General features: G+C 40.8%; 1 protein-coding gene across 1 annotated transcript in view; it reads left to right on the top strand.

The window, feature by feature from the left end:
* gad2 (glutamate decarboxylase 2) overlaps nt 1–24,486 on the top strand; it is an 83,531-nt gene extending 59,045 nt beyond the window's left edge. Inside the window, exons 7-13 of the mRNA XM_069932071.1 lie at nt 1,536–1,652; nt 2,202–2,266; nt 3,081–3,159; nt 6,156–6,305; nt 7,820–7,927; nt 11,242–11,331; nt 24,313–24,486. Coding sequence (XP_069788172.1) covers nt 1,536–1,652; nt 2,202–2,266; nt 3,081–3,159; nt 6,156–6,305; nt 7,820–7,927; nt 11,242–11,331; nt 24,313–24,486 — 783 coding nt within the window. The remainder of the gene's footprint in view (nt 1–1,535; nt 1,653–2,201; nt 2,267–3,080; nt 3,160–6,155; nt 6,306–7,819; nt 7,928–11,241; nt 11,332–24,312) is intronic.
* The last annotated feature ends 936 nt before the right edge of the window (nt 24,487–25,422 follow it).

Below are 25,422 nucleotides of genomic sequence, written 5' to 3'. Positions count from 1 at the left end.
CTTATGAGAAATAGTTGTTTAAGATCAGACTTCATTAGTTAAAATCAAAAGTGCTTGGGAACAGGATTTAAATTGGACTATATCAGATGTGGATTGGGACACAGTCCTTAAGTTGGTTAATAGCTCTTTGTTACATGCTCAGCATCGTCTATTACAACTCAAAGTAGTACATAGAGTGCATTTGTCTAAGGCTAAATTGTCTCACTTTTATTCTGATATGACTCCTGGTGTGACAGGTGTAAGGACAGAGAAGCGTCATTTAATTCATACACTCTGGACTTTCCATACTTTATCAAACATTTTCAATATAGATTGAATACCCAATCTTTGGTGGCCCTCTTCAGTACAACAGGAGGGAGTGATTCTTCTTTGTCTCTGGTTCAGAGTTGTGCTACTTCTTTTCCATCTCTTTTGGCAAGGCATGCAATTTTATTTAAATGGAAGGATGCTGCCCCACCTACTCATGACATCATGTCTTCTTTGAACATGGATTCGTAATTCATATTTAAGATTCCAGAGTTATGGGGATCATTTATGACTCACTATCTTACTTTATAATTATACTCGAATGTAATTAAACAATTTGACTTGTATCATTTCCATGTTCCTTATTTTCACTTTTTTTTTACCTTCATTTTTATTTTAATACTAGTAGAATCTAGCAATGTTGTTAGGTAAGGGGTTTGAGATTTTCTCCTCTACTATTTTCTTCCCTATTTTTTATATTATTAGATTTTTTTTCAAAAAAAAGTATGTACCCTTTAGAATATGAATTATGGATATGATTTATAATTTATGTATGTTGGTGACATACGGAATATCTTATTTAGTTTATGTAACTGTCCATACTACCTTATTGAATTGTATCCTTTTTATTTGTATGTTCTTTATTAAAATCAATAAAATTATTTTAAAAAGAAAGAAGGCTCACCAGCGGCTATACTCTGTGAGGTGTCTGAGAAGAATCAGTATGTCACCAAAGACTGTCATAAACTTCTACAGGTGTACTTTGGAGAGCATTCTGGCTGGTTGCATCACTGTCTGGTGGTGAGGCACAAACTCTCAGGACAAGAATAAACTCCAGAGGGTTGTGATATCACAGGCACCAGACTTCACTCCATCAAGGACATCGACATGAGGTGATGTCTTAAAAAAGCAACCTCTATCCCCCACCATCCAGGCCACATCCTCTTCAGGAAAAAGATAGAGGAGCCTAAAGATGAGCATTCAATGGCACAAGGACAGCTTCTTCCCCGCTGCCATCCGATTCCTGAATAATCAATGAACCAAAGATGCTGCCTCACTTTTTGTGCACTTTTTATAGTGATGTTGTAAGATGGTTATAATATGAATGTTTACACTGTGATGGTGCCACAAAACACCGAATTTCATGGCTTGTTCATGACAATAAAATCTGACTCTGATAGTTTAAATATAGTACCATCATGCCATATTTGTATTTGCTGTAAGCTTTATTTGACGACTTTGGTTCCTTCCTATGTGCCTCTCTAATCAGGATTTTCTGTTCTGTTTAGGGCTTTGTACCATTCTTTGTGAATGCCACAGCTGGCACCACTGTGTATGGTGCCTTTGACCCTCTTGCAGCCATTGCTGATATATGTCACAAGTACAGGATCTGGATGCATGTGGATGTAAGTGAGCCTGACGACATAAACCACCTTCCTTTTGAATTTTCATCTCATCTGCTCATTCCAGTAGGATCAGAGCACTAACCAAGTCTTCACATGTTAATTCTTCAGAGAGCAGGATTAATATCTGGGAGTGAATGCTTCCATTGAACAGCCATGAAACTCAATACGTCTGATTAAAAAGTCAAACTGTAGTATTTTGAGTTATTAATTATCAAAGGCAAATGTTTACTAACTGGTAAAATAAAATGAAAAAAACACAGCAGGTCAGACAGAATCTATGGAGGGAGAAGCCAAGTTAATATTCCAGATTGATGGGCCATTCACAAAAAAATATTAACGATGTTTCTTCACCCACAGATGCCATTTGATCTGCTGGAAATCAGATTTCCAGGATGTGCAACATTTTTTTTCTTCTTCTTGTTAGTTAAGTAAATAGTGATCTCTCTCCTCAATATCCAGTTCAGCCCATCAGCAGATTGCTTCATTTGTATTAACTGTTGTGGAAAGTTGGGATTACCTTGATGCACTATGTACTTTATCTTAATGCAGGCAGCCTGGGGTGGTGGTTTGCTGATGTCCAGGAAACATCGCTGGAAGTTAAGTGGAGCTGAGAGGTAATGAATCATGTCACCACTTTTCCTCACCTGGTGATTAGTTTTGCCACACATTTTGTCAGACAGTCGGCACCAGAGTGCTGGCAATCCTCCACTGCAGTGTTGGTGGGAGTTTAAAGGAACACCTAGGGAAGCAAATTAATACAAGAAAACATTGGGTTAAAACATCAATGTCTTTCCATTTTAATTCCATGCACCATTCGCACTCCAACATGCCTGTGCGTGCCCTCATGCACTGTCAAACCAAGGCCAACGACAAATTGGTGAAATAACACCTTATATTCTATCTTGCTAGTCTCCAACATCACCTTCTCCAATTTTCGTTAACTCCCTCCCCCATTACTCGATCTTTCCCTGTCTTCCATTCCTGCAGCTCCCCAGCCTCTCCTTTCCTTCTAACTTTCTGCCCTCTCTCACCATTACTTCTCAGCTTCTTTCACTTCTACCCTCCCATCGGTATCCACCTACCCGTTCATCTGTGCTCCTCCCCACATTTTTATTCAGGCACCTGATGAAGGGCCCAGACCCAAAATATTGATTACCATTTACTTCCTATGGATGCTGCATGACAACCTGCTGAGTTTCTACAACGTATTTGTACATTGCGCTCAACCACTGTATCATTTGGACTTTATTTGGATTTTCCAGATAGGAAACCACTTCAGTGAGGCTGTTAAACAAGATCATTCAAAGGTTGTAAGGGAAAGTACCATCAGTCTCTACTTCATACTTAAATTTCTAACTGCTTTTCAGGTGTCGAGGAAGCTCTTAAATGGTATATATTTGCTCTAGTCATAGATATTTTTATTTCCAGGGGGAATTCTGTTACTTGGAATCCACACAAGATGATGGGAGTTCCCTTACAATGTTCGGCTCTACTTGTCAGGGAAGAGGTATGGACTATTTTTTTTTATTTTGCAAATTCATTCATAGTGAGTTACTAGGGGCAAAAAATGGTTTGGCACAGACTAGAGGGGCCGAGGTGGCTGGCTTCTTTGCTGTAATTGTTTGTGCAACTGTATTTTTTAATACTATTTTTCTGAGCTCTCTGTGGCCATTAATGATATTGCACAAAATGGTGGGAAAGGCATCAATATTGACCTCTAAACACCCAGATCATCCAGAAGAAAATTAACCTGGATTCTTTGCCTCTTTCTGTACTCAGTGACCCAGGTGGAAATACATTGCATGTCTGACTCTATTAACAGAACATTTAGTTGTATCTACCAGGTGTCCATATATTTCATCTGTGGCCTTCTGGAGCTTGTTGCTACCCATACATTAATAAATATGTCCAACCATCAGAGGAGCAAGATTTAAAGGGACTTTTTGAGGAGCAAGTTCTTCACACAGGTTGGGTCTATGAAATGGGTTTCCAGGGGAGGAATTAGATAGGTGCTGAATCACATTAAGGATCATTTTCCCCTCATTAGGATTTGCTTCTCATCTACATATTGAAGACTACACAAAAGATTCTAGAAAAACAACCAACTGAAAAACCTCACAAAGATTAGCGTATACAGAGCCATTGTCATACCCACACTCCTGTACGGCTCCAAATCATGGGTCCTCTACCGGCATCACCTACGGCTCCTAGAACGCTTCCACCAGCGTTGTCTCCGCTCCATCCTCAACATTCATTGGAGCGACTTCATGGCCAACATCAAAGTACTCGAGATGGCAGAGGCCGACGGCATCGAATCCACGCTGCTGAAGATCCAACTGCGCTGGGTAGGTCACGTTTCCAGAATGGAAGTCCATCGCCTTCCCTAGATCGTGTTGTATGGCGAGCTCTCCACTGGCTACCGAGACAGAGGTCCACCAAAGAAGAGGTACAAGGACTGCTTAAAGAAATCTCTTGGTGCCTGCCACATTGACCACCGCCAGTGGGCTGATCTCGCCTCCAACTGTGCATCTTGGCGCCTCAGAGTTCGGCGGGCAGCAACCTCCTTTGAAGAAGACCGCAGAGCCCACCTCACTGACAAAAGACAAAGGAGGAAAAACCCAACACCCAACCCCAACCGACCAATTTTCCCTTGCAACCGCTGCAACCGTGTCCGCCTGTCCCGCATCGGACTTGTCAGCCACAAACGAGCCTGCAGTTGATGTGGACATTACCCCTCCATAAATCTTCGTCCGCGAAGCCAAGCCAAAGAAGACATATTGAAAAGAAACCTCCTGAAGTCTCATCTCTACCTCCCATCTCCATGCAATCTCTCTCTCTCTCTCTCTCTCTCACTTTGTAAGATGATCTTGTGGGCTTTGATCCTATGTAGATAATTTCATTGTTGTCTTAACAGAATAAGCTAATTAAAATTTAATTACTGCTGATTTGTATTCATTCTCTGCTGGTGAATGTGCTTGGGGATATTATTTGGTGGGAATAAATGGGGCGAGATTTGTTTTTAATGTGCAAATTTGCTTCTTTCTTTTTCCTCTAAATTGTAAATATGAAAACATTCTGTAAATGGAATTGTTCAATCCTGTATCCAACTATGCTCGATTTCAATCGAGGTAATCCTCATTCAGTTCAAAAGTAAAATTTTACATTTGATTGTCCTTTTTGCAATGCTCAAACCAATTTTCTTCCCATGGTTATTTTATATTTTCCTTTCTTTCCTTTTCCTTTTCTTGAACATTCATTATCTTTCTTCAATTCATCTTCCTCCTTCCTTGACTTTTCACATTCCCTTTTGTTACTGCTCTTCATCTCCCAATCTCCCCATCCCAATCCATCCAGTTGTCCTCAGCCATGACTCAGATCGCTGTTGAAATTATGTTCCTTTTGCACTATTTTGCACATACATTAGGCTGGGGTTTTACCTTAATGCACACTTATTTTGTATGGTTTTACCATGAGAGTGAAGAAACTATATAGCTGGCACATTAACAGATTCTTCCCCTTTTTCTGTCATTTTTTTAGATATATGCCTGCCCCAAATGTTATGCAGAGAATTCTGAATTGTTGTTTAGAGCAGTGGTTCTCAACCTTTTTCTCTCCACTCACATCCCACTTTAAGTATTCCCTATGCCGTAGGTGCTCTGTGATTAGTAAGGGATTGCTTAAGGTGGGATGTGAGTGGAAAGAAAATGTTTGAAAACCACTGTTTTAATTGTTCTAATTGACTCTAGTTATGTGCACGGTTTCATAACTTTAAAGGAAATGGCCCCAATGACAATTTTTCTCAAGCAAAATATTTTAGTAACAATTGGGTCTAGAGCAGTGGTTCTCAATCTTCCCTTCCCATTCACATAATACCTTAAGCAATCCCTTACTAATCACAGAGCACTGATGGCATAGGGATTACTTAAAGTAGGATGTGATTGGAAGAAAAAGGTTGATAACCATTGGTTTAGAGGAAAGAACTTGTGTAGCAAAGATTTATAAAGATAAGAAACTGAAGCAGGAGAAGGCCATGTCGCACATTGATTCAAATACATTTGGATGTGTACTTAGGATACAGAATTAATATGCACAAATTGGATTAGCATAGGTCGGCATCATGGTCAGCCAATGGTCCCATTTTGTGCCAAACAACTCTGAGTGTATAAATCTACACTATCATCCAGAGAGACCTCTCCCAAGATTCGTACATTTTCAAAGGTAATTGATGAGGTTAGGCCAGCAGATATTGTCTCAATAAGACATTCCACATGGTCCCTGATTGTCAGCTGATTCAGAAATTAGGATGCATGGATTCTTGGTGGATGGTATTCTAAGTGACCTTGGCAGTAGAAGACAGAGGTGGAAAAGTGTTATTTACTTTCAGTTTCATTTTCTGAGGAAATTTTTAGACCAAAATTCAAGGACATTTGGTGGATTTTAATTTACTTTGCAATCTTTACTAGATAATACTTATATTTTCTCAATTGTCTGAATCTTTTGCAGGGACTGCTACAGAATTGTAATCAGATGAATGCCTGCTACCTCTTCCAACCTGACAAACAGTATGATCTGTCCTATGACACAGGAGATAAAGCATTACAGTGTGGACGGCATGTGGATATTTTTAAATTGTGGCTGATGTGGAGAGCTAAGGTAAGCAATTCAATTCATGTTTTGCATTGATAATACATTTATTTGAGAACAAATTAGAGCTATTGCATTGAAGAAACATACTTATATTCGGCCTTTAAAAACATATATGATGACTTAGTGTGACACCACTTTCAGGGAATTATGTATCTGTATTCCCAGATCCCTCTGTGCTACCGCACTCCTCAGTGTCCTACTATTTATTATGTATGTCCTACATCGGTTTGTCCTTTCAAAATGCAACACCTCACACTTGTCTGCATTAAATTCCATCTTCCATTTTGCAACCCATTTTTCCAGCTGGTCCAGGTCCCTCTGCAAGCTTTGAAATCCTTCCTCGCTGTCCACAATGGTGTCATCTGCAAACTTGCTGATCCAATTTACCACATCCAGATGTAGATGGGAAACAACAATGGTCTCAGCACTGATCCCTGAGGCTCATTCACCAGTAGTCACAGGCCTCCAGTCTGAGAAGCAATCATCCACTATCACTCTCTGGCTTCTCTGTTATAGCCAATGTTGAATGATTGACTACTTCAGCATTAATATAGAGTGCCTGAATCTTCCTGACCAATCTCCCATGTGGAACCTTGACAAAGGTCTTAATAAAATCCATGTAGATAATATCCACAGCCTTTCCTTCATCAACTTCCATGTTAACCTCCTCAAAAAACCTTATGTTAGGTTAAACATGACCTACCACAAACAAAGTCATGATATCTATCCCTAATCATTCCCCAGCTTTCCAAATACTTGTATATTCGATCTCTTGGTACACTCTCCAATAATTAACCTAATATTGACATCAGGTTCACCGACCTATAATTTGCTGGGTTAGTTTGGAGCTTTTTTTTGAACAATCCTACAGCACATCACCCATGGCTAAAGACATTTTAAATATTTATGCCAGGACTCCTGCATGGGTGTAAAGGATATTGGAGCCCTGATTCATCAATACTGCTAAACAGATAAAAAGTGTTAATTACATGAATATAATAGCTGTCCAGTCTAGACTGTTTTGAATGATAATGGTAAAGTCTAATTTCAAATGACTTCTTACACGTTCAGATGAAGCATGCACTTCTGCAATAGTCAAGAGGTTTATGGTTCAGCAAGTCACTCTAATAGACTTTAAGAAAATGAATTTCAGGGGCAGGTAAAATGTGATAACGTGATAGAGCAGAAATACAGTATTTCTGTTGAATTGTGATCAGCTCTGGCTAGAACCTGTCAGAGTTTGGAATTCTACCTGACATTACTAGGGTTTAGGGTTGAATGAGGAAAGGCCCATTTGCTTTATTTAACAAGAGCCTCCTCCTCCTTTTCTAAGTGAAATTGGTTCTGTTCTGGTGAAAGCTTGTTCAGCTTTCTGCTCTGTTTTCTCTCCAATACACTTGACAGAAGATAGATACCAGAACTGAATGACCATTTCAGAAAATCATGGAAGCAGAGGTTTGAAGATATCTTCACATCATGGTTGACTGATTGCAAAGTTAACTTCACCTTTTGTTTTACAGGGTACCTTAGGTTTCGAGGCACAGATTGACAAGTGTTTGGACCTTTCTGACTACTTATACAATAAAATAAAAAACAGAGATGGATTTGAAATGGTGCTTGATGGGAAAGTATGTTAAACTTGTATTTCTAAGGTGGTACAAAAGATCATCTTTTAAAAAAACAAACTAACTAATGGAGAACAGCAAATATTGGTAAATACAGTTTGCCTCATGAAAAGTTCAGCTCACACATGGATCCCAAGCAATGTTTTATTATATTGTAGTAACCAAAATGTTTATTTTATGGTTATGCTAAATGGTCTATTATTTCTGCTGCTGAGCCACTTTCAACTTTCTCAATCCCCTTCACCACTTCACCAGCTCCCTATTGCCTCCAAGTTGATGTTGCTCTCATTGGGCTACCCCTGATTTTGAAAATCTGCCTGCTCTTTCCAAGCAACAAACTTCACAGAGCTGTTTCACAGTCATCTGATTCTACTGATTGGCCTCTGAAAGGTGGAAGGATGAGATTACTGCATCAGACATTTTAATTTGATACGAGACGATGCCAAGTAAAGCAAAATCACTGTACATGACAGTATGCGTGAAAATAGTTCTAAATATTCATTGTTGAATTATGAATCAAACACTGCTGTCTTCCATTATGTAAAATTTCAATATAAATGGTAAACGTTTACACCTCCCGCACTTAAACTTACTGAATATCAATTCAAAAAGAGAGGAATTGCTTATTGGAATGCAAGGCACAATTTGAGGCTCTATTAAGACATTACACTAGTGAGTCCTGATTCTTTATATTCCTGATGTTCTTCTCCCTATTGCCCACCATTTGCTCTAAAATTTCCACTTATACTCCATCAGACCGCTTCCTTCCAATCCTCCCTATGTATTGCCACATAAATGGCATGCAAGCCTGGTCTTAAACAAGGGATATATGAGAGATTGAATCTCTGGGTCTACTGATGCAAAGCAAGCCTGCATTATCATCCCAACACTTTTCTCATACTTCCTCAGCACAATATTTCCCCTTAAACAAGCTTCCGCTGAAGTGTGGCTGATTGACAGGTTAAATAAGAAACTGTTCAACCTACATCACTTCCATTCTAGAACCAAGAGCATTTTGATTTCAGTAATTGAGTCAGGCTGCAGGACTCGGATAATGCTTACAAGTTCAGATGCTGGGCTTTAAGAAATTATTGACTAATGCACTGAAGTATACAAGCCTTTCATGGTCCTTTACTAACCTGCCCCTGTTGTACACCACCACAATAATGCCCGAAAAACATTGACCACTTTAGGAGCCAACCTTCTGTGAAGGAAGAAGTTGACGATGAAATTTGCAATCCTGCTCATTGTGCCAGGGCAGACTGATTGGTCAGCTGAGGAGGAAAATTTGAAGATGAAGTCCTTAAGCCTGATGCTCGAATAAGGTAGTAGTAATTTCCACCCTTCCACAAGGTTTTGAGCCATGAACTACGTACAGCAAGTACCCAGGCACTAGAGATGCTACCCATTTAGTCATCATCACAGAGTAATATTTAGTCTATGTGTGACTAATGAGCAGGCCACAATGCCTGACATGATTCCATTCACAGATATTCCAATCCAGGCTCCTTCAAGACAAGAAAATAGCCAAGTGGACAAAAGAAATTATTCAAAGATGTCGTCAGATCCTTCTTTAAAATGTGCAGCATTCCCACCAACTGCATGGCTGAACACAAAGGAGTAGATCATTGTGATGGTCTTGCAAACATGGGTCTAACCATCAGAAACACAAAGAAGCTCCAAATTGTCCATCTGCCCCATCAGTGGCTGCTTCTTTGACTTCCTTGAGGCCAGAGAACTGGAGAGGAAGTAAATTGTTTTGACTTGAAAGAACTGCCCACCAGGGAAGCTGCCTGCAGTACATTCTCACAATTCCTGGTTTGGAACTGTCCAATTTTAAAAACAGGTTAGACATGCATAAAAGGAAGAAATTAAGCAAGTGCCAATCATCATGAAGTGAGATTAAAAGTTGGAACAAGACAATGACAGTCACAACAACCAGAATATGAATCAGAGCATGAATTGGTTCAAACCCAGAGGGAGGAACGGAGAGAGTTATTGCATTTCAATGGCCTCACATTCTACCAGTCTGGAAAACCCAAGGCTGCACCTACCTGATGCATCACCTGTGAAACCATTGTATTGGAGACTGTCAATCCACAGGCCTCTTGTGATGCACAACAGGGCAGGAGTGATGATGAATCTTCAGGCCTTCCCGCAGAACCATCTGATGGCAGCAAAGAAATAAACCACTGGAGGAACTTGGTGGGTTGAGCAACATCTGTGCAGGCAAAGGAGTGGGCAACATTTTGGGTTGAGACCCTGCATCAACCATTCCTTTCCCTCCACAGATGCTGAATCACCCATCCAGTGGTTTGTTTTTGTTCCAGTTTACAGCATTTGCAGTCTCTTGGAATGATCTTTGACAGCTCACTCTCATCAAAGGACTTTTCACTGCTTTTAAATGTCCTTGATGTTCAAATTCATATGAAAGCACTTTAAATGATTTTTAAAATATTTAAAAGTATATGTTGAGTTCAAATGCATTAAATTACTGGCCAATAATTAATAACAAATATAAAGAAAAATAAAGGAAAATTATACGGGGAGTGCTGGTGCCTGGAATGCATTGCAAGGTGTGTTGGTGGAGAAAGCTGGTACAATAGGGACATTTAAAAGACTCTCAGATAGGCACATGGATGTAACAAACATAAAGGGTAGGAAAGGATTAGTTTGCTCTGGAGTAGGTTTATATAGGTCAGCACAACATCATGGGCTGAAGGGCCTGTATTGAGCTGTAAGGTTCTTTGTTTTATGTATGTTCATAGTAAAATAAACAAAAGATTTAAACTGTAGTTAACTGTAGTTAATGAATGGGTAATTAATTGTGTGCCAACTTTTATGCTGAGAGATTTGATGTGAAAAGCGCCCTATTCTTCAGTTATGACGATCCAGAGTTGACACTGATCTCGATATGGAATTGAGTGGTCGAGGTGGAGAGCTGGAGTACCGGCACCTCTGATCAGCAGTACAGGCCAGATTTCCACGGGGCAACATGAGATGCAGAAGTCAAAGGCCCATTGAAGAAAGGAGTGTAGAACTGCCGTAGCGCCGGTGGGCTTGCCACCCACATTGCAGCTTTATCCATAGATCCATTATCCATAGAGGAATCAAGCATGGTCATTGTTTTATATCCCATAACACGCAGAAATCTTTTCACTCTGCAAGCATTTCATTGGTACATGGGAAGCTGTATGAAACCATTTAAAGGCAAATCATTTAAACATCATGTAATGTGGGGTGAATGCATTAATGAGTGCTAAAATCATTTGCTCTCTTTCTAAACAAATGGTAATTATTGTACTCTTTCTCTTCAGCCACAACACACAAATGTCTGTTTCTGGTATTTGCCTCATAGTATTCGACACCTACCTGATAATGAAGAAAGAAGGAGTTTGCTCATGAAAGTAAGCCACTTTTTACTTACCTTGATATTTAGGGCTTATGGTTTACGGAATAAAATGAAGTCTAAGCCAGCCTCCTTTTATGTAAATGTGAGGAAAAAGATTATCCATTAAGATCATTGTACATTGTACACATCATCCCAGCAAGTTGGAACAAATAATGTGGGATCACCAATATTGCAGTGGCTGAAAAAGTATCATCCTATCGAAACATCCTTGATGTAACTATCATTCAGCTCGGATGGGACAATCAACAGGTATAAACATCATACTTAACCTGCAGTCAAAATACAGAATGCTGGAGGAACTCAGCAGGTCTCAAAGCGTCCATAGGAGGTGGAGATACATAACCAACATTTCAGGCCTGAGCCCTTCTTCCAGGTATGACCTGCGCACCTGTTTTAAGATCCCTGACTAGCTCAATTGTGTTAATCAACAATTAGACCAAAAATGTCATGCTTTAACTAAAATGGAACTAGTCTGCTATTGGTTTTAATCAAACTCCTGCACATCTAACACTCAAGCACAGATGAGACTCATTTTACACTTGAACTCTCCACACTCCCATAAGTTGAGTGAGCTGATAGTTTTCCTGCTGGCTTGGGTCAGAGGGAGACGATATACAGGTTTTCAAATGGACATGGTGAGATCTGCTGGAAGAAATCTAGAGGAGAGGCTTAGAAAGAGAAAGACAGAAAGAAAGGTGGATAGACAAATAATAGCCCACTTTCAAGTCATCCTAAAGTCATTTGAAACCAAGATGAACTTTAGAAATATAGTCACTTGAACAACATGATAAATGGACTCATAAATTTGCACAGCTAGTAAGAACTAAAACAGATTTTTTTTTACATTTTATTCTTAATACAATAGAAGTCAATTCCAGCCATTAAAATTTATGCCACCCATTTACACCCAATTAACCTCCATCCCTAACCATTTTGGAGTTTGAGAGAAAACTCCAGCACTGGAGAAAACCCCACACAGACATCGGGAGAATGTGCAAACTCCCTCCAGACAATGCAGGATTCGAACCCAGGCTGTTTGTGCTGTAATAGTGTCATGCTAACCTGATTTGTCTGAAGAAGGCAAATCAGGCAGAACAGTAGATACCACTGCAATGTGGTGCCACTAGATCTGTCATGTTAACCTGAGTGAGTGGAGGAGCTTCATTTTCCTAACTTATCTGAAAGTTAACATTGCAGTGCATCATTACCCTAATACAAAGTTATTGACCTAAGTTGATCTCCCTAACTTCTAACTGTTGGGAAATATTTGCCACAACAGAAGAGGGGTGGTTTATGCCCACAAGAATGGAGGAAGCTTGCCTTTCCATCCTATCATTCTTTCCAGTGGAAACTGGTGCTGCACTTTACATGACGAAATGTCTACCTCCCATTCTTCAGTGGGCCAAGGAGACCAGCAACAAGATGCCACAACCAAGCACACTCTTTATCTTGATGCTGTTCCAAATCACCACTGGACTCTGGAGTGAAAAAAATCTAGAGTGAGAACTTCTGTCTGCCCAGTCTGTCACAGTTATTATCTGTTTCCTGTAAACTACTCTATAGTTTCTGTAGTGTAGACACATGCTTCTAGTACTCTGGTTACCAGAACAAGTGTCCGAATTAATATTCTGTATAATTTGGTTTAACCTTGTCTATCTACATCATTCTTTTCTTTTCTTTGGCTTGGCTTCGCGGACACATCATATGCTTCAGTTAAAAACCAAAGTGTCCCAAGTATTTGCTTTTTAACACCTTATCCACCTGAAGGAATTCACACTCCAAAATCATTCTGTCTTTGCGCTCTTAGTGTCCTATCTTTATTGTACATTTCTTATGTGATTTTTAAATATACATAGAACCATAGAACATTACAGCCCAGAAACAGGCCTCTTCAGCCCCTCTAGTCTGAGATGAAACATTTTTTACCTAGTCCCACTGACCTTCATCCAGTCCGTTCCATCCATGTACCTGTCCAAATTCTTCTTAAATGTTAAAATTGAGCCCACATTCACCACTTCAATTGGCAGCTAGTTCCACGCTCCCACCACTTCTTTACCCTTTTTACACAGCTGTAAAAAGACAGAAATTAACCGCATTTTGATCGCTTCACTTACCTGTGTAAACGCAACATTCATGGGATGTGGGGTCATTTTCACCCCGTGTATTACCTCCCAAGGTAGGTAGTATCAGAACCAATGCATTTCACATTGGCTCATGTCTAAAAGGCATACTGACCCAGATTTTCTACATTCAGTGTGAACAGCCCGAGCTGGCTTTAAAGACAGGTCATTCATATGCCAATTAAGTGCGATTGCTGTGTAAAAGGGGTATCCATGTGAAGAAGTTCCCCCAAAACATTTTTCCTTTCACTCTTAACCAGTATCCTTTGGTTTGTATCTCATATCCTCAGTGGAAAAAGCCTATCTACATTTATGCTGTCTATCCCACTCATAATTTTAAATACCTCTATCAAATCTCCCCTCATTTTTTTATGCTCCATGGAACCTTTCCCTATAACTCAGTTCCTGAAGTTTGGGCAACAACCTAATAAATCTTCTCTGCACTCTTTCTATCTTATTGATATATTTCCTGTAGTTACATGTTGAAAACTGCACACAATGCTCCAAATTTGGCCTCACCAATGACTTATACATCTTCAACATAACATCACAACTCTTCAATTCAATATGTTGATTTAAATAAGCCAATATACCAAAAACTCTCTTTACAACACTATCCACCTGTGATGCCCCTTTCAGGGAATTATGTATTTGTATTCCCAGAATCCTCTGTTCTACCACACTCCTCAGTGTCCTTTCTTGGTTTGTCCTTTTAAAATGCAACTTGTCTGCATTAAATTCCATCTGCCATTTTTCAGCCCATTTTTACAGCTGTCCAGATCTCTCTGAAAACTTTGAAAAACACCTTCATTGTCCACAATGCCACCAATCTTAGTGTCATCTGCAAACTTGCTGATCCAATTTACCACATTATCATCTAGGTCATTGATATAGATGACAACCAGGAATGTTCCCAGCACCGATCCCTGAATCACACCTCTAGTCACAGGCCTCCAATCTGAGAAGCAACCATCCACCACTATTCTCTGGCTTCTCCTGTCTAGCCTTTGTTGAATCAAGTTCACTACTTCATCATGAATACCTAGCGTCTGAACCTTCCTGACCAACCTCCCATAAGGGACCTTGTCAAAGGACTTACTAAAGTCTATGTAGACAACATTCACAGCCTTTCCTTCATCAACTTTCCTGGTAACCTCCTCGAAAAAATCTATAACATTGGTTAAACAGAACCTACCACGCACAAGCCATGTGGACTCTCCCTAATCAATCCATGGCTATCCAAATAATTGCATATCCAATCTCTTAGAACACCTCCCAATAATTTACCTACTACTGACATCAGGCTCACCAGCCTATAATTTCCAGCATTACCTTTGGAGCCTTTTTTAAACAACAGAACAATGTGAGCTACCTTCCAGTCCTCTGGCACCACACCCATGGCTAAGACAATTTTAAATATTTCTTCCAGAGCCCCTGCAACTTCTATACTAGCTTCCCTCAAGGTCCAAGGGAATATCTTATCATGCCCTGGGGATTTATTCACCCTTATTTGCTTTAAGACAGAAACCACTTCCTCCTCTTAAATCTGTATAGCAGGGGTAGGCAACCATTTACCATGCATGGACCAGATGGTGTGTCAGTGGTTAAACAGGGGTGGGCACTGCACTGATGCTACCATGAATGAAATAATTACTGTGTATCTATAAAAAAAATGTCCTCAAGTCGATTGATAGATCTTTAAATCCTGGACCATGTCAGGTATATAGGTTTGGTGAACAGAGGGTAGCCTCACTGAGAACATGCCGTAACAATTTGTTTTGTTAAATTAAATTAGACATTTTGCATAGTAACAGGCCAAATTGGCCCTACGAGTCCATGTCACCCAAATTGCACCCCAATATGTGTTTGAGGAATGGAAGGAAACTGGAGGCCCCAGAGAAAGTACAAGCAGACACAGAGAGAATGTACAAACTCCTTATAGAGAGCATGGGATTCGAACCAAGATCTGGTCCTGATCGCTGCCACTGTAAAGGCATTGCACCAACCTTGCTGCCCCTTTATTGACCAACATAGTCAATCAGTTCATTGAGAAATGGCAAACAAAGATTTTTAAGTGACAGGGAAGGTAATCCTTCAAAGAACAAGTAATGCCAGTGGCAGATAGAGTCAGACTGCTGAACACACACAACACAGCAGACTTGAAAAACTCCCAAGAAACTCCTTTACATTTTGAGCCAGATTTCTGGGGTGCGGGGGTGGGAAATAGCTTTGACGATGACATTTGCCTTTTCAAAACTTTCCTCCATGCCTCCCATCAGTGTGTTAACATTCTGCCCCCCAACCATGTATATTTTTGCCAGCAGGAGCAAGTGGTGGCTGCTGCTGTATGCACACACGTAACTTGAGTCCGGCTGTTTGAGCACAAGGCACTGCAGACTTGAGCAGCAGCCTGATATTCGGGGACGAAATGTCTGTGAGCATGCGAGAGTGGCAAGGCTGACAGAACCCCATTTAAACAAAAATATTCTGCTGTAATACGCTCCCCTTCTCACATTACTCTGGAGTGGAAAGAGCTCCATGCAACTTTAACATGAGAAGATCACTAGAGACTAAGTTTGGCAGAATATTTATTCACTCACCATCCTTACTAAGAATGAAAAGAACAATGTTCCAAAGGCTGAGAATTACACCCTGTGTTTTCTCCCCAAACACCAAGATACTTCTTGTATCGGCGGGCCGGGTGAACATGATATTTCTGCATTGGGTTGCAGGCAGGATAAATTTGGATCATGGGCTACATCCGGCCCACAGGCCTTAGGTTGCACGCCCCTGCTGTATAGGTTCCATGACTTACTGCTTGTTTTCCTTACATTCCATTGACTCTGTGCCTTTTTCCTGAGTGAATTTTTGTGGAAAAAAACTTTTAAGACCTCTCGCATCTCTTTTGGCGCCAAACAAAGCCGACCACTCTGACCTTCAAGGGGACCAATTTCGTCCTTTTTGCTCTTAATACACCAGTAGTAATCCTTAGGATTTTCCTTCACATTGTCTGCCAAAGCAACCTCATGTCTTCTTTTAGCCTTCCTGATTTCTTTCTTGAGAGTTTTCTTGCATTAGTTATACTCCTCAAGTAGCTCATTAGCTCCATGTCGCCCATACCTGCTATACGCCTCTTTCTTCTTCTGAATCTGATGCCCAATATCTCTTGAAAACCAAGGTTCTCTATGCCTTCTAACTTTGCCTTTGATCCTGACATGAATATACAAACTCTCTGCTTTCAAAATTTCACCTTTGAAGGTCCTCCACTTACCTCGCATATCCTTGCCTGAAAACAATTTATCCCAATCAACGTATTCCAGATCCTTTCTCATTTCCTCAAAATTGGCCTTTCTCCAATTTAGAATCTCAACCCAAGGCCCAGACCTATCTTTCTCCATAATTAACTTTAAACTTATGACATTATGATCACTGGAACCAAAATGTTCCCCTACACATTCTTCTGTCATCTGTCCTGTCTCATTCCCCAATAGGAGATCCAGTATTGCCATCTCTCTAGTTGGTTCCTCTATATATTTAATTTAGAAAATTTTCCTGCACACATTTGACGAACTCCAAGACAACCATTCCTTTTACAGTCCCAGTCAGTATGTGGAAAGTAATAATCTCATACAATCACAACCTTATGTTTCCTGCAGCTGTCTGCTATCTCTCTGCAGATTTGCTCCTCCAATGCTCAATGACTATTGGGCAGTCTATAATACAACCCCATGAGTGTGGTCATACCTTTCCCGTTCCTCAGCTCCACTCATATAGCATCAGTAGACAGGCCCTCTGGTCTGTCCTGCCTGAGAACTGCTGTGATATTTTCCCTGATGAGCAATGCCACTCCTCCCCTTCCAGTCCAGATGCAAACCATCCCATCAGAATAGGTCCCACTTTCCCTGGAGGAGAGCCCAATGATCCAGAAACCTGAAGCCCTCCTTCCTGCACCATGTCTTTAGCTATGGTATTAAGCTGCATTATCCTCTTATTTCTAACCTCACTAGCACTTGGAATGGGTAACAATCCTGAGAGCACTACCCTGGAGGTCCAGTCCTTCAACCTAGCGCCTAACTCCTTGAACTCTTCTTGCACGACCTCCTCAGCCTCCTACCAATATTATTGGTCTCTACATGGACCATGACATCTTGCTGCTCACCCTCCCTTCTGAGAATGCTGTTAACTCAATCTGAGATATCTCAAACCCTAGCATCAGGGAGGCAACATATCATCCAATATACTCAATCTCTTCCACAGAACCTCTTATCTGTCTTCCTAACTATGAAATCCCCTATCACTACAGCTTGCCTCTTCTCCTTAGCCACAGGACAAGACTCCATGCCAGAGACATGATCTCCATGGCTTGTCCCTGGTAGGTCATTTCACCCCAACAAAATGGTATGCTTGTTAATGAGGGGGACTACCACAGGGGGTGTTCTGTACTACCTGCCTGTTCCCTTTTCCTTTCCTGACTGTCACCCATCTACCCTCCTCCTGGCTCCTAGATGTGATAGTGTCCCTGTAACTCCTGTCTATTAACCCCTCTGCCTCCCAAATGATTCGGAGTTCATCCAACTCCAGCTTCAATTCCTTAACATGGCTTATCAGGAGCTGCAGCTGGATGTACCTCACAGATGAAGTCATCAGGATACTGCTGGCTTCCCTGACGACACACATTTTGCAAGAGGAGCATTCCCCTGACTTGGCTGCCATTCCCATTGTCTATTACCGGAGTTAAAAAAATATGCTATCTAAAACCTGCCATTCCCTTTGCCTACCTACTGAATATTTTTTGTTCTTCCAATAGGGTGGCTCTTTCTGACTTCAATTCCAACTATTCCTCACCTCTAATCTTTTCTCACCGAAACCTGTTGAGCTAAAGCTTTACCGCTCTGACTCAGCTTACTCCGACAATGACCATATTGACTAGACTAGATCTTCACATTAGAATAACTTTGAACTCGTCTGAATGATACTCCTTTCCACAATTCTGTCATAAGAATGGAGAATCTTAGGGGTACAGATACATAGTTCCATGAAAGTGGCAAGCAGTCAGGGTGAAGAAAGCATTTGGAAAGTTTGTCTTCATCATTCAGGGCATTGAGGACAGAAGGGGAAACATGGTACAACTATAGAAGATACTGGTGAGACCACACTTTGTGTATTGTGTACAGATCTGGTTACCCAGCTGCGAGAAATATGTCATTAAGCTAGAAAAGATACACAAAAATTTTACCAGGACAGCTGGGCTTGAACTATTGGAAGAGACTGGTTAGGCTTCTTGGAACATGGGGGACTGCCATTATAAGGGTTTATAAAATCATACATAGATAAGGTAAATAATCATAGTTTTGTCCCAACGTCAGGAACTCTAAATCTAAAGCACATAGATTTGAGTTGAAAAGAGAAAGATTTAAAAGGGATTAGAGGTGTACCTTTTGCATACAGAGGATGATGTCCTTACATCCTCTTCATAATGCGCAAAAAAATCATAAATTATGTAAAAAAGCATTTCTTGTATACTACACACATGCATATAATGCATGAGGGTAGTATTAGTTGGTTCTGTCCAGCATCTTCAAAACATGTCCTATCTTATTCTTCTTTGGCTTGGCTTCGCGGACGAAGATTTATGGAGGGGTAATGTCCACGTCAGCTGCAGGCTCGTTTGTGGCTGACAAGTCCGATGCGGGACAGGCAGACACGGTTGCAGCGGTTGCAAGGGAAAATTGGTCGGTTGGGGTTGGGTGTTGGGTTTTTTCTCCTTTGTCTTTTGTCAGTGAGGTGGGCTCTGCAGTCTTCTTCAAAGGAGGTTGCTGCCCGCCGAACTGTGAGGCGCCAAGATGCACGGTTTGAGGCGAGATCAGCCCACTGGCGGTGGTCAATGTGGCAGGCACCAAGAGATTTCTTTAGGCAATCTTTGTACCTCTTCTTTGGTGCATCTCTGTCACGGTGGCCCGTGGAGAGCTCGCCATATAACACCATCTTGGGAAGGCGATGGACCTCCATTCTGGAGACGTGACCTACCCAGCGCAGTTGGATCTTCAGCAGCGTGGATTCGATGCTGTCTGCCTTTGCCATCTCGAGTACTTCGATGTTAGGGATGAAGTCTCATGTGAAGATAACATTAACAGCCTGTATAACTATCACCTGTATTTGATCTAGCCTAATCAGTATAAAAGGCCCTCGCACACATTACCTTTCAGATCTAGAGTACCAGTAGTTTTGACAATGCAAGGAATGAAACCCAAACCTTACACCGCTAACTTGAAACTGAAAGTAGTCATGAGAGCAGAATAAGCTGGCAACAGAGCAACAGCAAGACTGTTCAAGGTTGGAGAATCATCCATTTGTGAATGAAGGAAAGAGAAAGATGGACTTGAAAAGATGAATCCATGAAAATACGCATGTTCTGGCCCCAAGCTCAATGGCACTAGTTAGAATCTGACTTGAAGGAGTGGGTTCTTAGTTGAAGAGAACAAAATCAGGCTGCATCTACAGTCACCATTCAGATGAAAGCAAGACTATTAGCTGAAAGAAATTGTTACTTATATTCAATTCCATGGCAGCCCACAAAGAGAATTTAACCCAAAAGACAATCAATTCTGTTGGTGTCGACATTGCAGTAATTCTGCTGGGTTGACATGTAAACTGCAGACACTCCATATTGCTGTTAATCATCCATTCACAATGTTCATCAGATCAGAATGGATGCAGGCGGCTCTTATGAGTTTGGAGAGAAGGCGGGGACAGGGTAATGAACTTTAAGATCAGCCATGATCTCGTTGAATGGCGGAGCAGGCTCGAAGGGTCGAATGACCTACTCCTGCTCATATCTTCTATGTCTATGTCACCCCACTGGGGCACTTGAAAAGAACAACCTAACTGAAGTTTGCAAATGGGTTGCCAGAGCGTGGGATAAGAAAACATCAGTGGATTCGGAAAAGCCAGCAGGGTGTATACTGATGATGGAGATTCCACCACTGATGACAAAAACAGTAACAGCAATGAGATGCCAGTACCGACTACAGTAATGGAAGAACGGTTGCAGGCTACCCTAACATACTTTAATGAAGACAGTGAACAACCCGACTTTGAAGAATTCAAAGAGTTTACAGATGATAATGAACAACAAGAATAAATAACATCATTATTTTACTTGTTATTTCAGATGTTATATGGTTTATTTTTTGACTTCAACATGTTGTCCAGCATTTTACTTATTATATAGTTTTTGACTACAGCACCTTTTCCATTCAAGCGATAAAACATACATTTTAATTTAGAACCAGTTGATGCTCAAATAAGTTCAATTTTATATTCAACATGCAAAAACGTTTTGGTGTAGAATCCAGATAAGGCATGGTGGATTACCCAGTTTGTGAAAAAAGCATATAACACGCACATAATCTGCATGAAAATACAGTACTGGGCATATGGAATGAACTGCCATAGGAAGTGGTAGAGGCGGGTACAATTAAAAGACTAGGCAAGGTAGAGGGTATGGGCTGAATGTAGAAAAATGTGACTAGAGTGGGTATAAAACTTGGTCAGCGTGGAAAAGTTAGGCTAACGGGCTTGTGAAGGTGCTGTGATACAATAATGAACATGAACATAATGACAGATGAACCTCACATAGCTCTTTAAACTGAGGGCTTCCTGTATTTTATTGTTTCTAGTAATTCCTACTTCTTGGCTTCATGTTCACATACTGTCCAGGAACATTAGGAAGTAGTATGCTATTCTCAAATCACATTCTCTCCTCAATTGCAATTATTACGAGTCCAGAGGACCCCAAAACCCAGCAGCAATAGATATGCACCAATACAAAGGGTTACTTAAACAAAAGTTGCTTTTAATTATCTTTGAACATGAAAACAGAATCAAACTTTAACTTGACTCTATTGACTTATTTAACCTACTTAACCCCCCTCTAATTCTAAGCATATGTGTGTGCTATATGAATATAAGTTTAGAAAGCTTCTTTGGTTCACAATCCAATCTCACTGATTGCAGGCAATTCTTGTACTGTCCACAGAAGTTAGCATTAATAAAGTTCACCAGGATTTGGTGCTTAACAGGTAAATGGTTACCACTCAGGAGTGTTCTTGTTGGTTTTCGGAGAGAGAGTTTTTCTCATTCCAGGACATCCACAACTGATTCCTTTTTAATCAGCCACTCCAGTCTTGCTGACAAAACCTTCAGATTATAACCTCTTTCTTTCATGTCACCACAGAGTTCCTTTCTGTTTCACCTATTCCAAGGGAAACACCAGACAGCTAGTCCTCTCCTTTGATCAGGCAGTCTTCCAAAGCTTGCCAGCTTGTTCCTCTGGAACTGAAGTCCGTGTCTCTCTCCTCTCTCTCACCCCCTCCAACTCTGAAAACAAAGCTGTTCTGCCTCTACCTGCGAAGATCACATGCTCTTCCAGACAGCAAACTGTTTTTCAGCCAAAGTTGCTGCTGTATGCTGCTAAATTGTTTCTTTTTGCAAACACTAGTCTACTATGAAAGCTTATCAGGAAGATCTGAAGAGGCTAGGAGTGAATATTTCAGGTAGCTTTAAAAGTTGGTGTATTCTTGAGGTCTAAGTTTGTGTGATTTTTTGGACTTTTTTTGTTCTGGTAGAAATTGATAAGATTTTCACTTGATGCAGGTGGGGTTCTTGTGCATACTGCAGGATTGTAAGATAAGAAGGCCTTCTGGGGAAACAAACCTGCTGGAGGAGTTCAGTATCAGTGGGAGAAAACAAATGATTGAGATCTTTGACTTGAACCTATAATCAAGAAGTGTGTCTTGATGAGTGGTTCTGACCTGAAACGTTGCCCATTCCTTTTCTCTTTTTGGTGCTGCTCAACCCACTGTTCTCCTCCAGCAGGTTTTTTTCTCCTTCAGCGAGTGGTGGCAGAATGGAATGATCTTCCGAATGAGATAATTGTTGCAGAGTCCCTTCTGTCATTTAAGAGAAGGTTGGATGTGTACATGGAGGTGAGGGGGTTAGAGGGTTATGGGCGGAGAACAGGAGGGTTGAGCTAGTGGGGTTCTTCTATTGAACCAGTGTGGACTTGAAGGGCCGACATGGCCTGTTTCCGCTCCGTAAACGGTTATATGGTTATCATTGAAGTCTGTGAGCACTGCAAAAATTCTGTGTTTTAAAGTGACCTGCTCTAACAAATCTTTCCCAATTTCTCTCCCAAACACCTCTATATATTCTGTCACACAATAAACCAACTAATTTATAGAGCACCATTTACATTAGTTACATAGTGATAGATGAATCATGACATATATCTGAGTGATTGAAAAATACATAATCATTACCAGAAAGAAAGGAGAAGGAGGAAAGGGGCAAAGAGATAAGGAAAGCAAGGCGAGGGGTGGATGTTAGAGAAAACAGTTCCATTTCCTAGTTCCATACCTACATGTCTGTCCCTGGCAACTGCACTGCCAGGTCAGGGTTGCGTGCAATTTGGAGGAACTGCACCTTGTAGTTTGTCTTGGCAAGCAACATTAAATTAAATTAAATTAAGACATACAGCCTGGTAGTAGGCCAGTTCGGCCCATGAGTCCATGCTGCTCAATTTACACCTATTAACCTACAACCCCCGGTATGTTTTTGAACGGTGGGAGGAAACCAGAATCCCCGGGGAAAACCCATGCAGACACAAACTCCTTACAGAGAATGCAGGACTCGAACCCCAGACCCAATCGCTGGTGCTGTAGAGGCGTTGCGCTAACTGCTACACCAACATCCTGTAACCTCCTGTCTTGTCGTCTCCACCAACCAACCCACAACTCCCCCTACCCTCAGCTTTCACCTTTCTCTCATGCCCCATTCCTCCTCCTTTACTTCTCTTTCTCCTTACCCACACTACCTACCTTCCTTCCCCAGCTCCCTTCCTTCCTCCGAACACAGTGAATCTTCCTCTGCCTTTCCTTCCTCGGCCTCTTCTCAGGTTACCTTCTGAGCTTTTTTTTCCATTTCATTCCCACCTCCCCCCCCCCACCTGCCAACCTGTGCTCCTCCCCCTCCCACCCCTCACCCTCTTATTCAGGCTACAGCCTAATTATTGCTATTCGTGATGAAAGATTTTATCCAGAAACTTTGATTATCTTTTGCCTTCCATGGATGCTGCCTGACCTATTGAATTCCTCCAGCATTTTGTGTGTTGCTCCAGGAAACTAGAGTTAAAGCTAATATTAGCACAACTACAATGTTAGGAAATGGGGGAACAGACTGAAGAAGCCAAAAGACCTGCTCGTCCTCCTATTTGTTATATTTTTAAATTTGTTCCAATACTAAGAATATAAGAAATAGAAGCAGGAGAAGCACATCTGACTGGTCAAGCCTATTCCACCATTCAATAGCCATTGAATGGCCGATCTGATAATAGGCTCATTTCCACCTACCTGTCTTTTCCCCATATCCCTTAATTCACCTACTATGTAAAAATCTATGCAACCTTGTCTTAAATATATTTACTGAGGCAGCCTCCTCTGCTTCAATGGGCAGTGAATTCCATAGATTCACCACCCTCTGGGAAAAGAAATTCCTCCTCATCACCTTCCGAAATTTACTACCCTGAATATTGAGGATGTTCCCTGTTCTGGTCTCCCCCTCCAATAGAGCCCTCTTACCTACCTCTTATCTTATCTATGCCTTCCATATTTTTATATATTTCTATCACATCTCCTCTCATTCTTCTAAATACCAGTGAGTACAGTCGAGATGACTCAATCTCTCCTCATAGGTTAACCCCCTCATTTCTGCAAATCAACTCAAATAATAGCTCCAAATAACTTCTAATAATAACTCCAAATATAAGGGAAACTCTAACGTCTGCTTTTCTTTCTTAGGTGGCTCCACAGATTAAAACTAGAATGATGACATTCGGAACCACGATGGTAAGTTACCAGCCCCAAGGTGACAAAGTTAATTTCTTCCGCATGGTCATCTCAAACCCAGCGGCCGCACAAGAAGACATTGATTTCCTCATTGAGGAAATAGAGCGACTTGGGCATGACCTGTAACTGCAAGACACCTGGCCTATTTCAATGGAGATATTGCTATTGTGTGAATGTATTTCATTGTTTACCTACCCCAAATTAGCCTTCTCTGATAATAGCCCTCACAGCAGGGACTGGAGCGGAAGACTCCAAACTGGAAGTATGAATGTTACAAGTAATTTAATGCAATTATACATTTGCTGATGTTGATGAACTATGTGAGTCTTCAATAATACAGCTCACGTCAGTCAAATTATTCTAATGCATGAGGTACTGTAACAATGTACTAACAGTATATGGAGCACCTTGGAATCTACTTAGATATTTCATTACGTGCTTCAGCATCATTTTTCCAGCCACTCACTGAACACTAATAGCCCCCTACCACTTTGATTGGCCACTTATAAAGGTCTCTATTTACAAAGCTTTTAGAATAGTAAAAGCCCAGATGTCTATAATTTTCATGGATGGACATAAGAATCAGTAATTGAGGCTTATTTTCTTTAGCTACTATAGTGAAAAAAAATATTTAGAGATATGTGCTTCAGCTCGGTGAAACCTTTATAATTTAAGCTCTGCATTAAAGTGTCAAATTTCAAATATACTATTTATTTTGATAGAGAATAAATAATACTTTAATACATTTAAATTGCCATACTTGAATTTGTGAATTCAGTGTTTGAGATTTTACCACCAGGAGTTGATGTAACTTATACCTGTGACGTTGCTCTTCATTATGTAAAGAAATGGCGAATGACATCCTTTGCCAACTGGATAGTGGTCAGTGTCTGTGAGAGTAATTCCTTTGTAGACCTTTGAGTAATGTCTAGTTTACCTCAGATTGAGGCTGTGCACTTTAGAATCAAACTGTATGGTGTTGAATGAAAATGTTTTAATGTAGTCGTATACCGTTATCATTTCAATACCCTTCGGTTTGGTAACAAGCAGCTTTGAGTTAAA

The sequence above is a fragment of the Narcine bancroftii genome, chromosome 1 (assembly GCF_036971445.1).
Source record: "Narcine bancroftii isolate sNarBan1 chromosome 1, sNarBan1.hap1, whole genome shotgun sequence".
In the NCBI taxonomy this organism is placed as follows: Eukaryota; Metazoa; Chordata; class Chondrichthyes; order Torpediniformes; family Narcinidae; genus Narcine; species Narcine bancroftii.
This window is presented reverse-complemented; position numbering and strand designations above follow the sequence as displayed.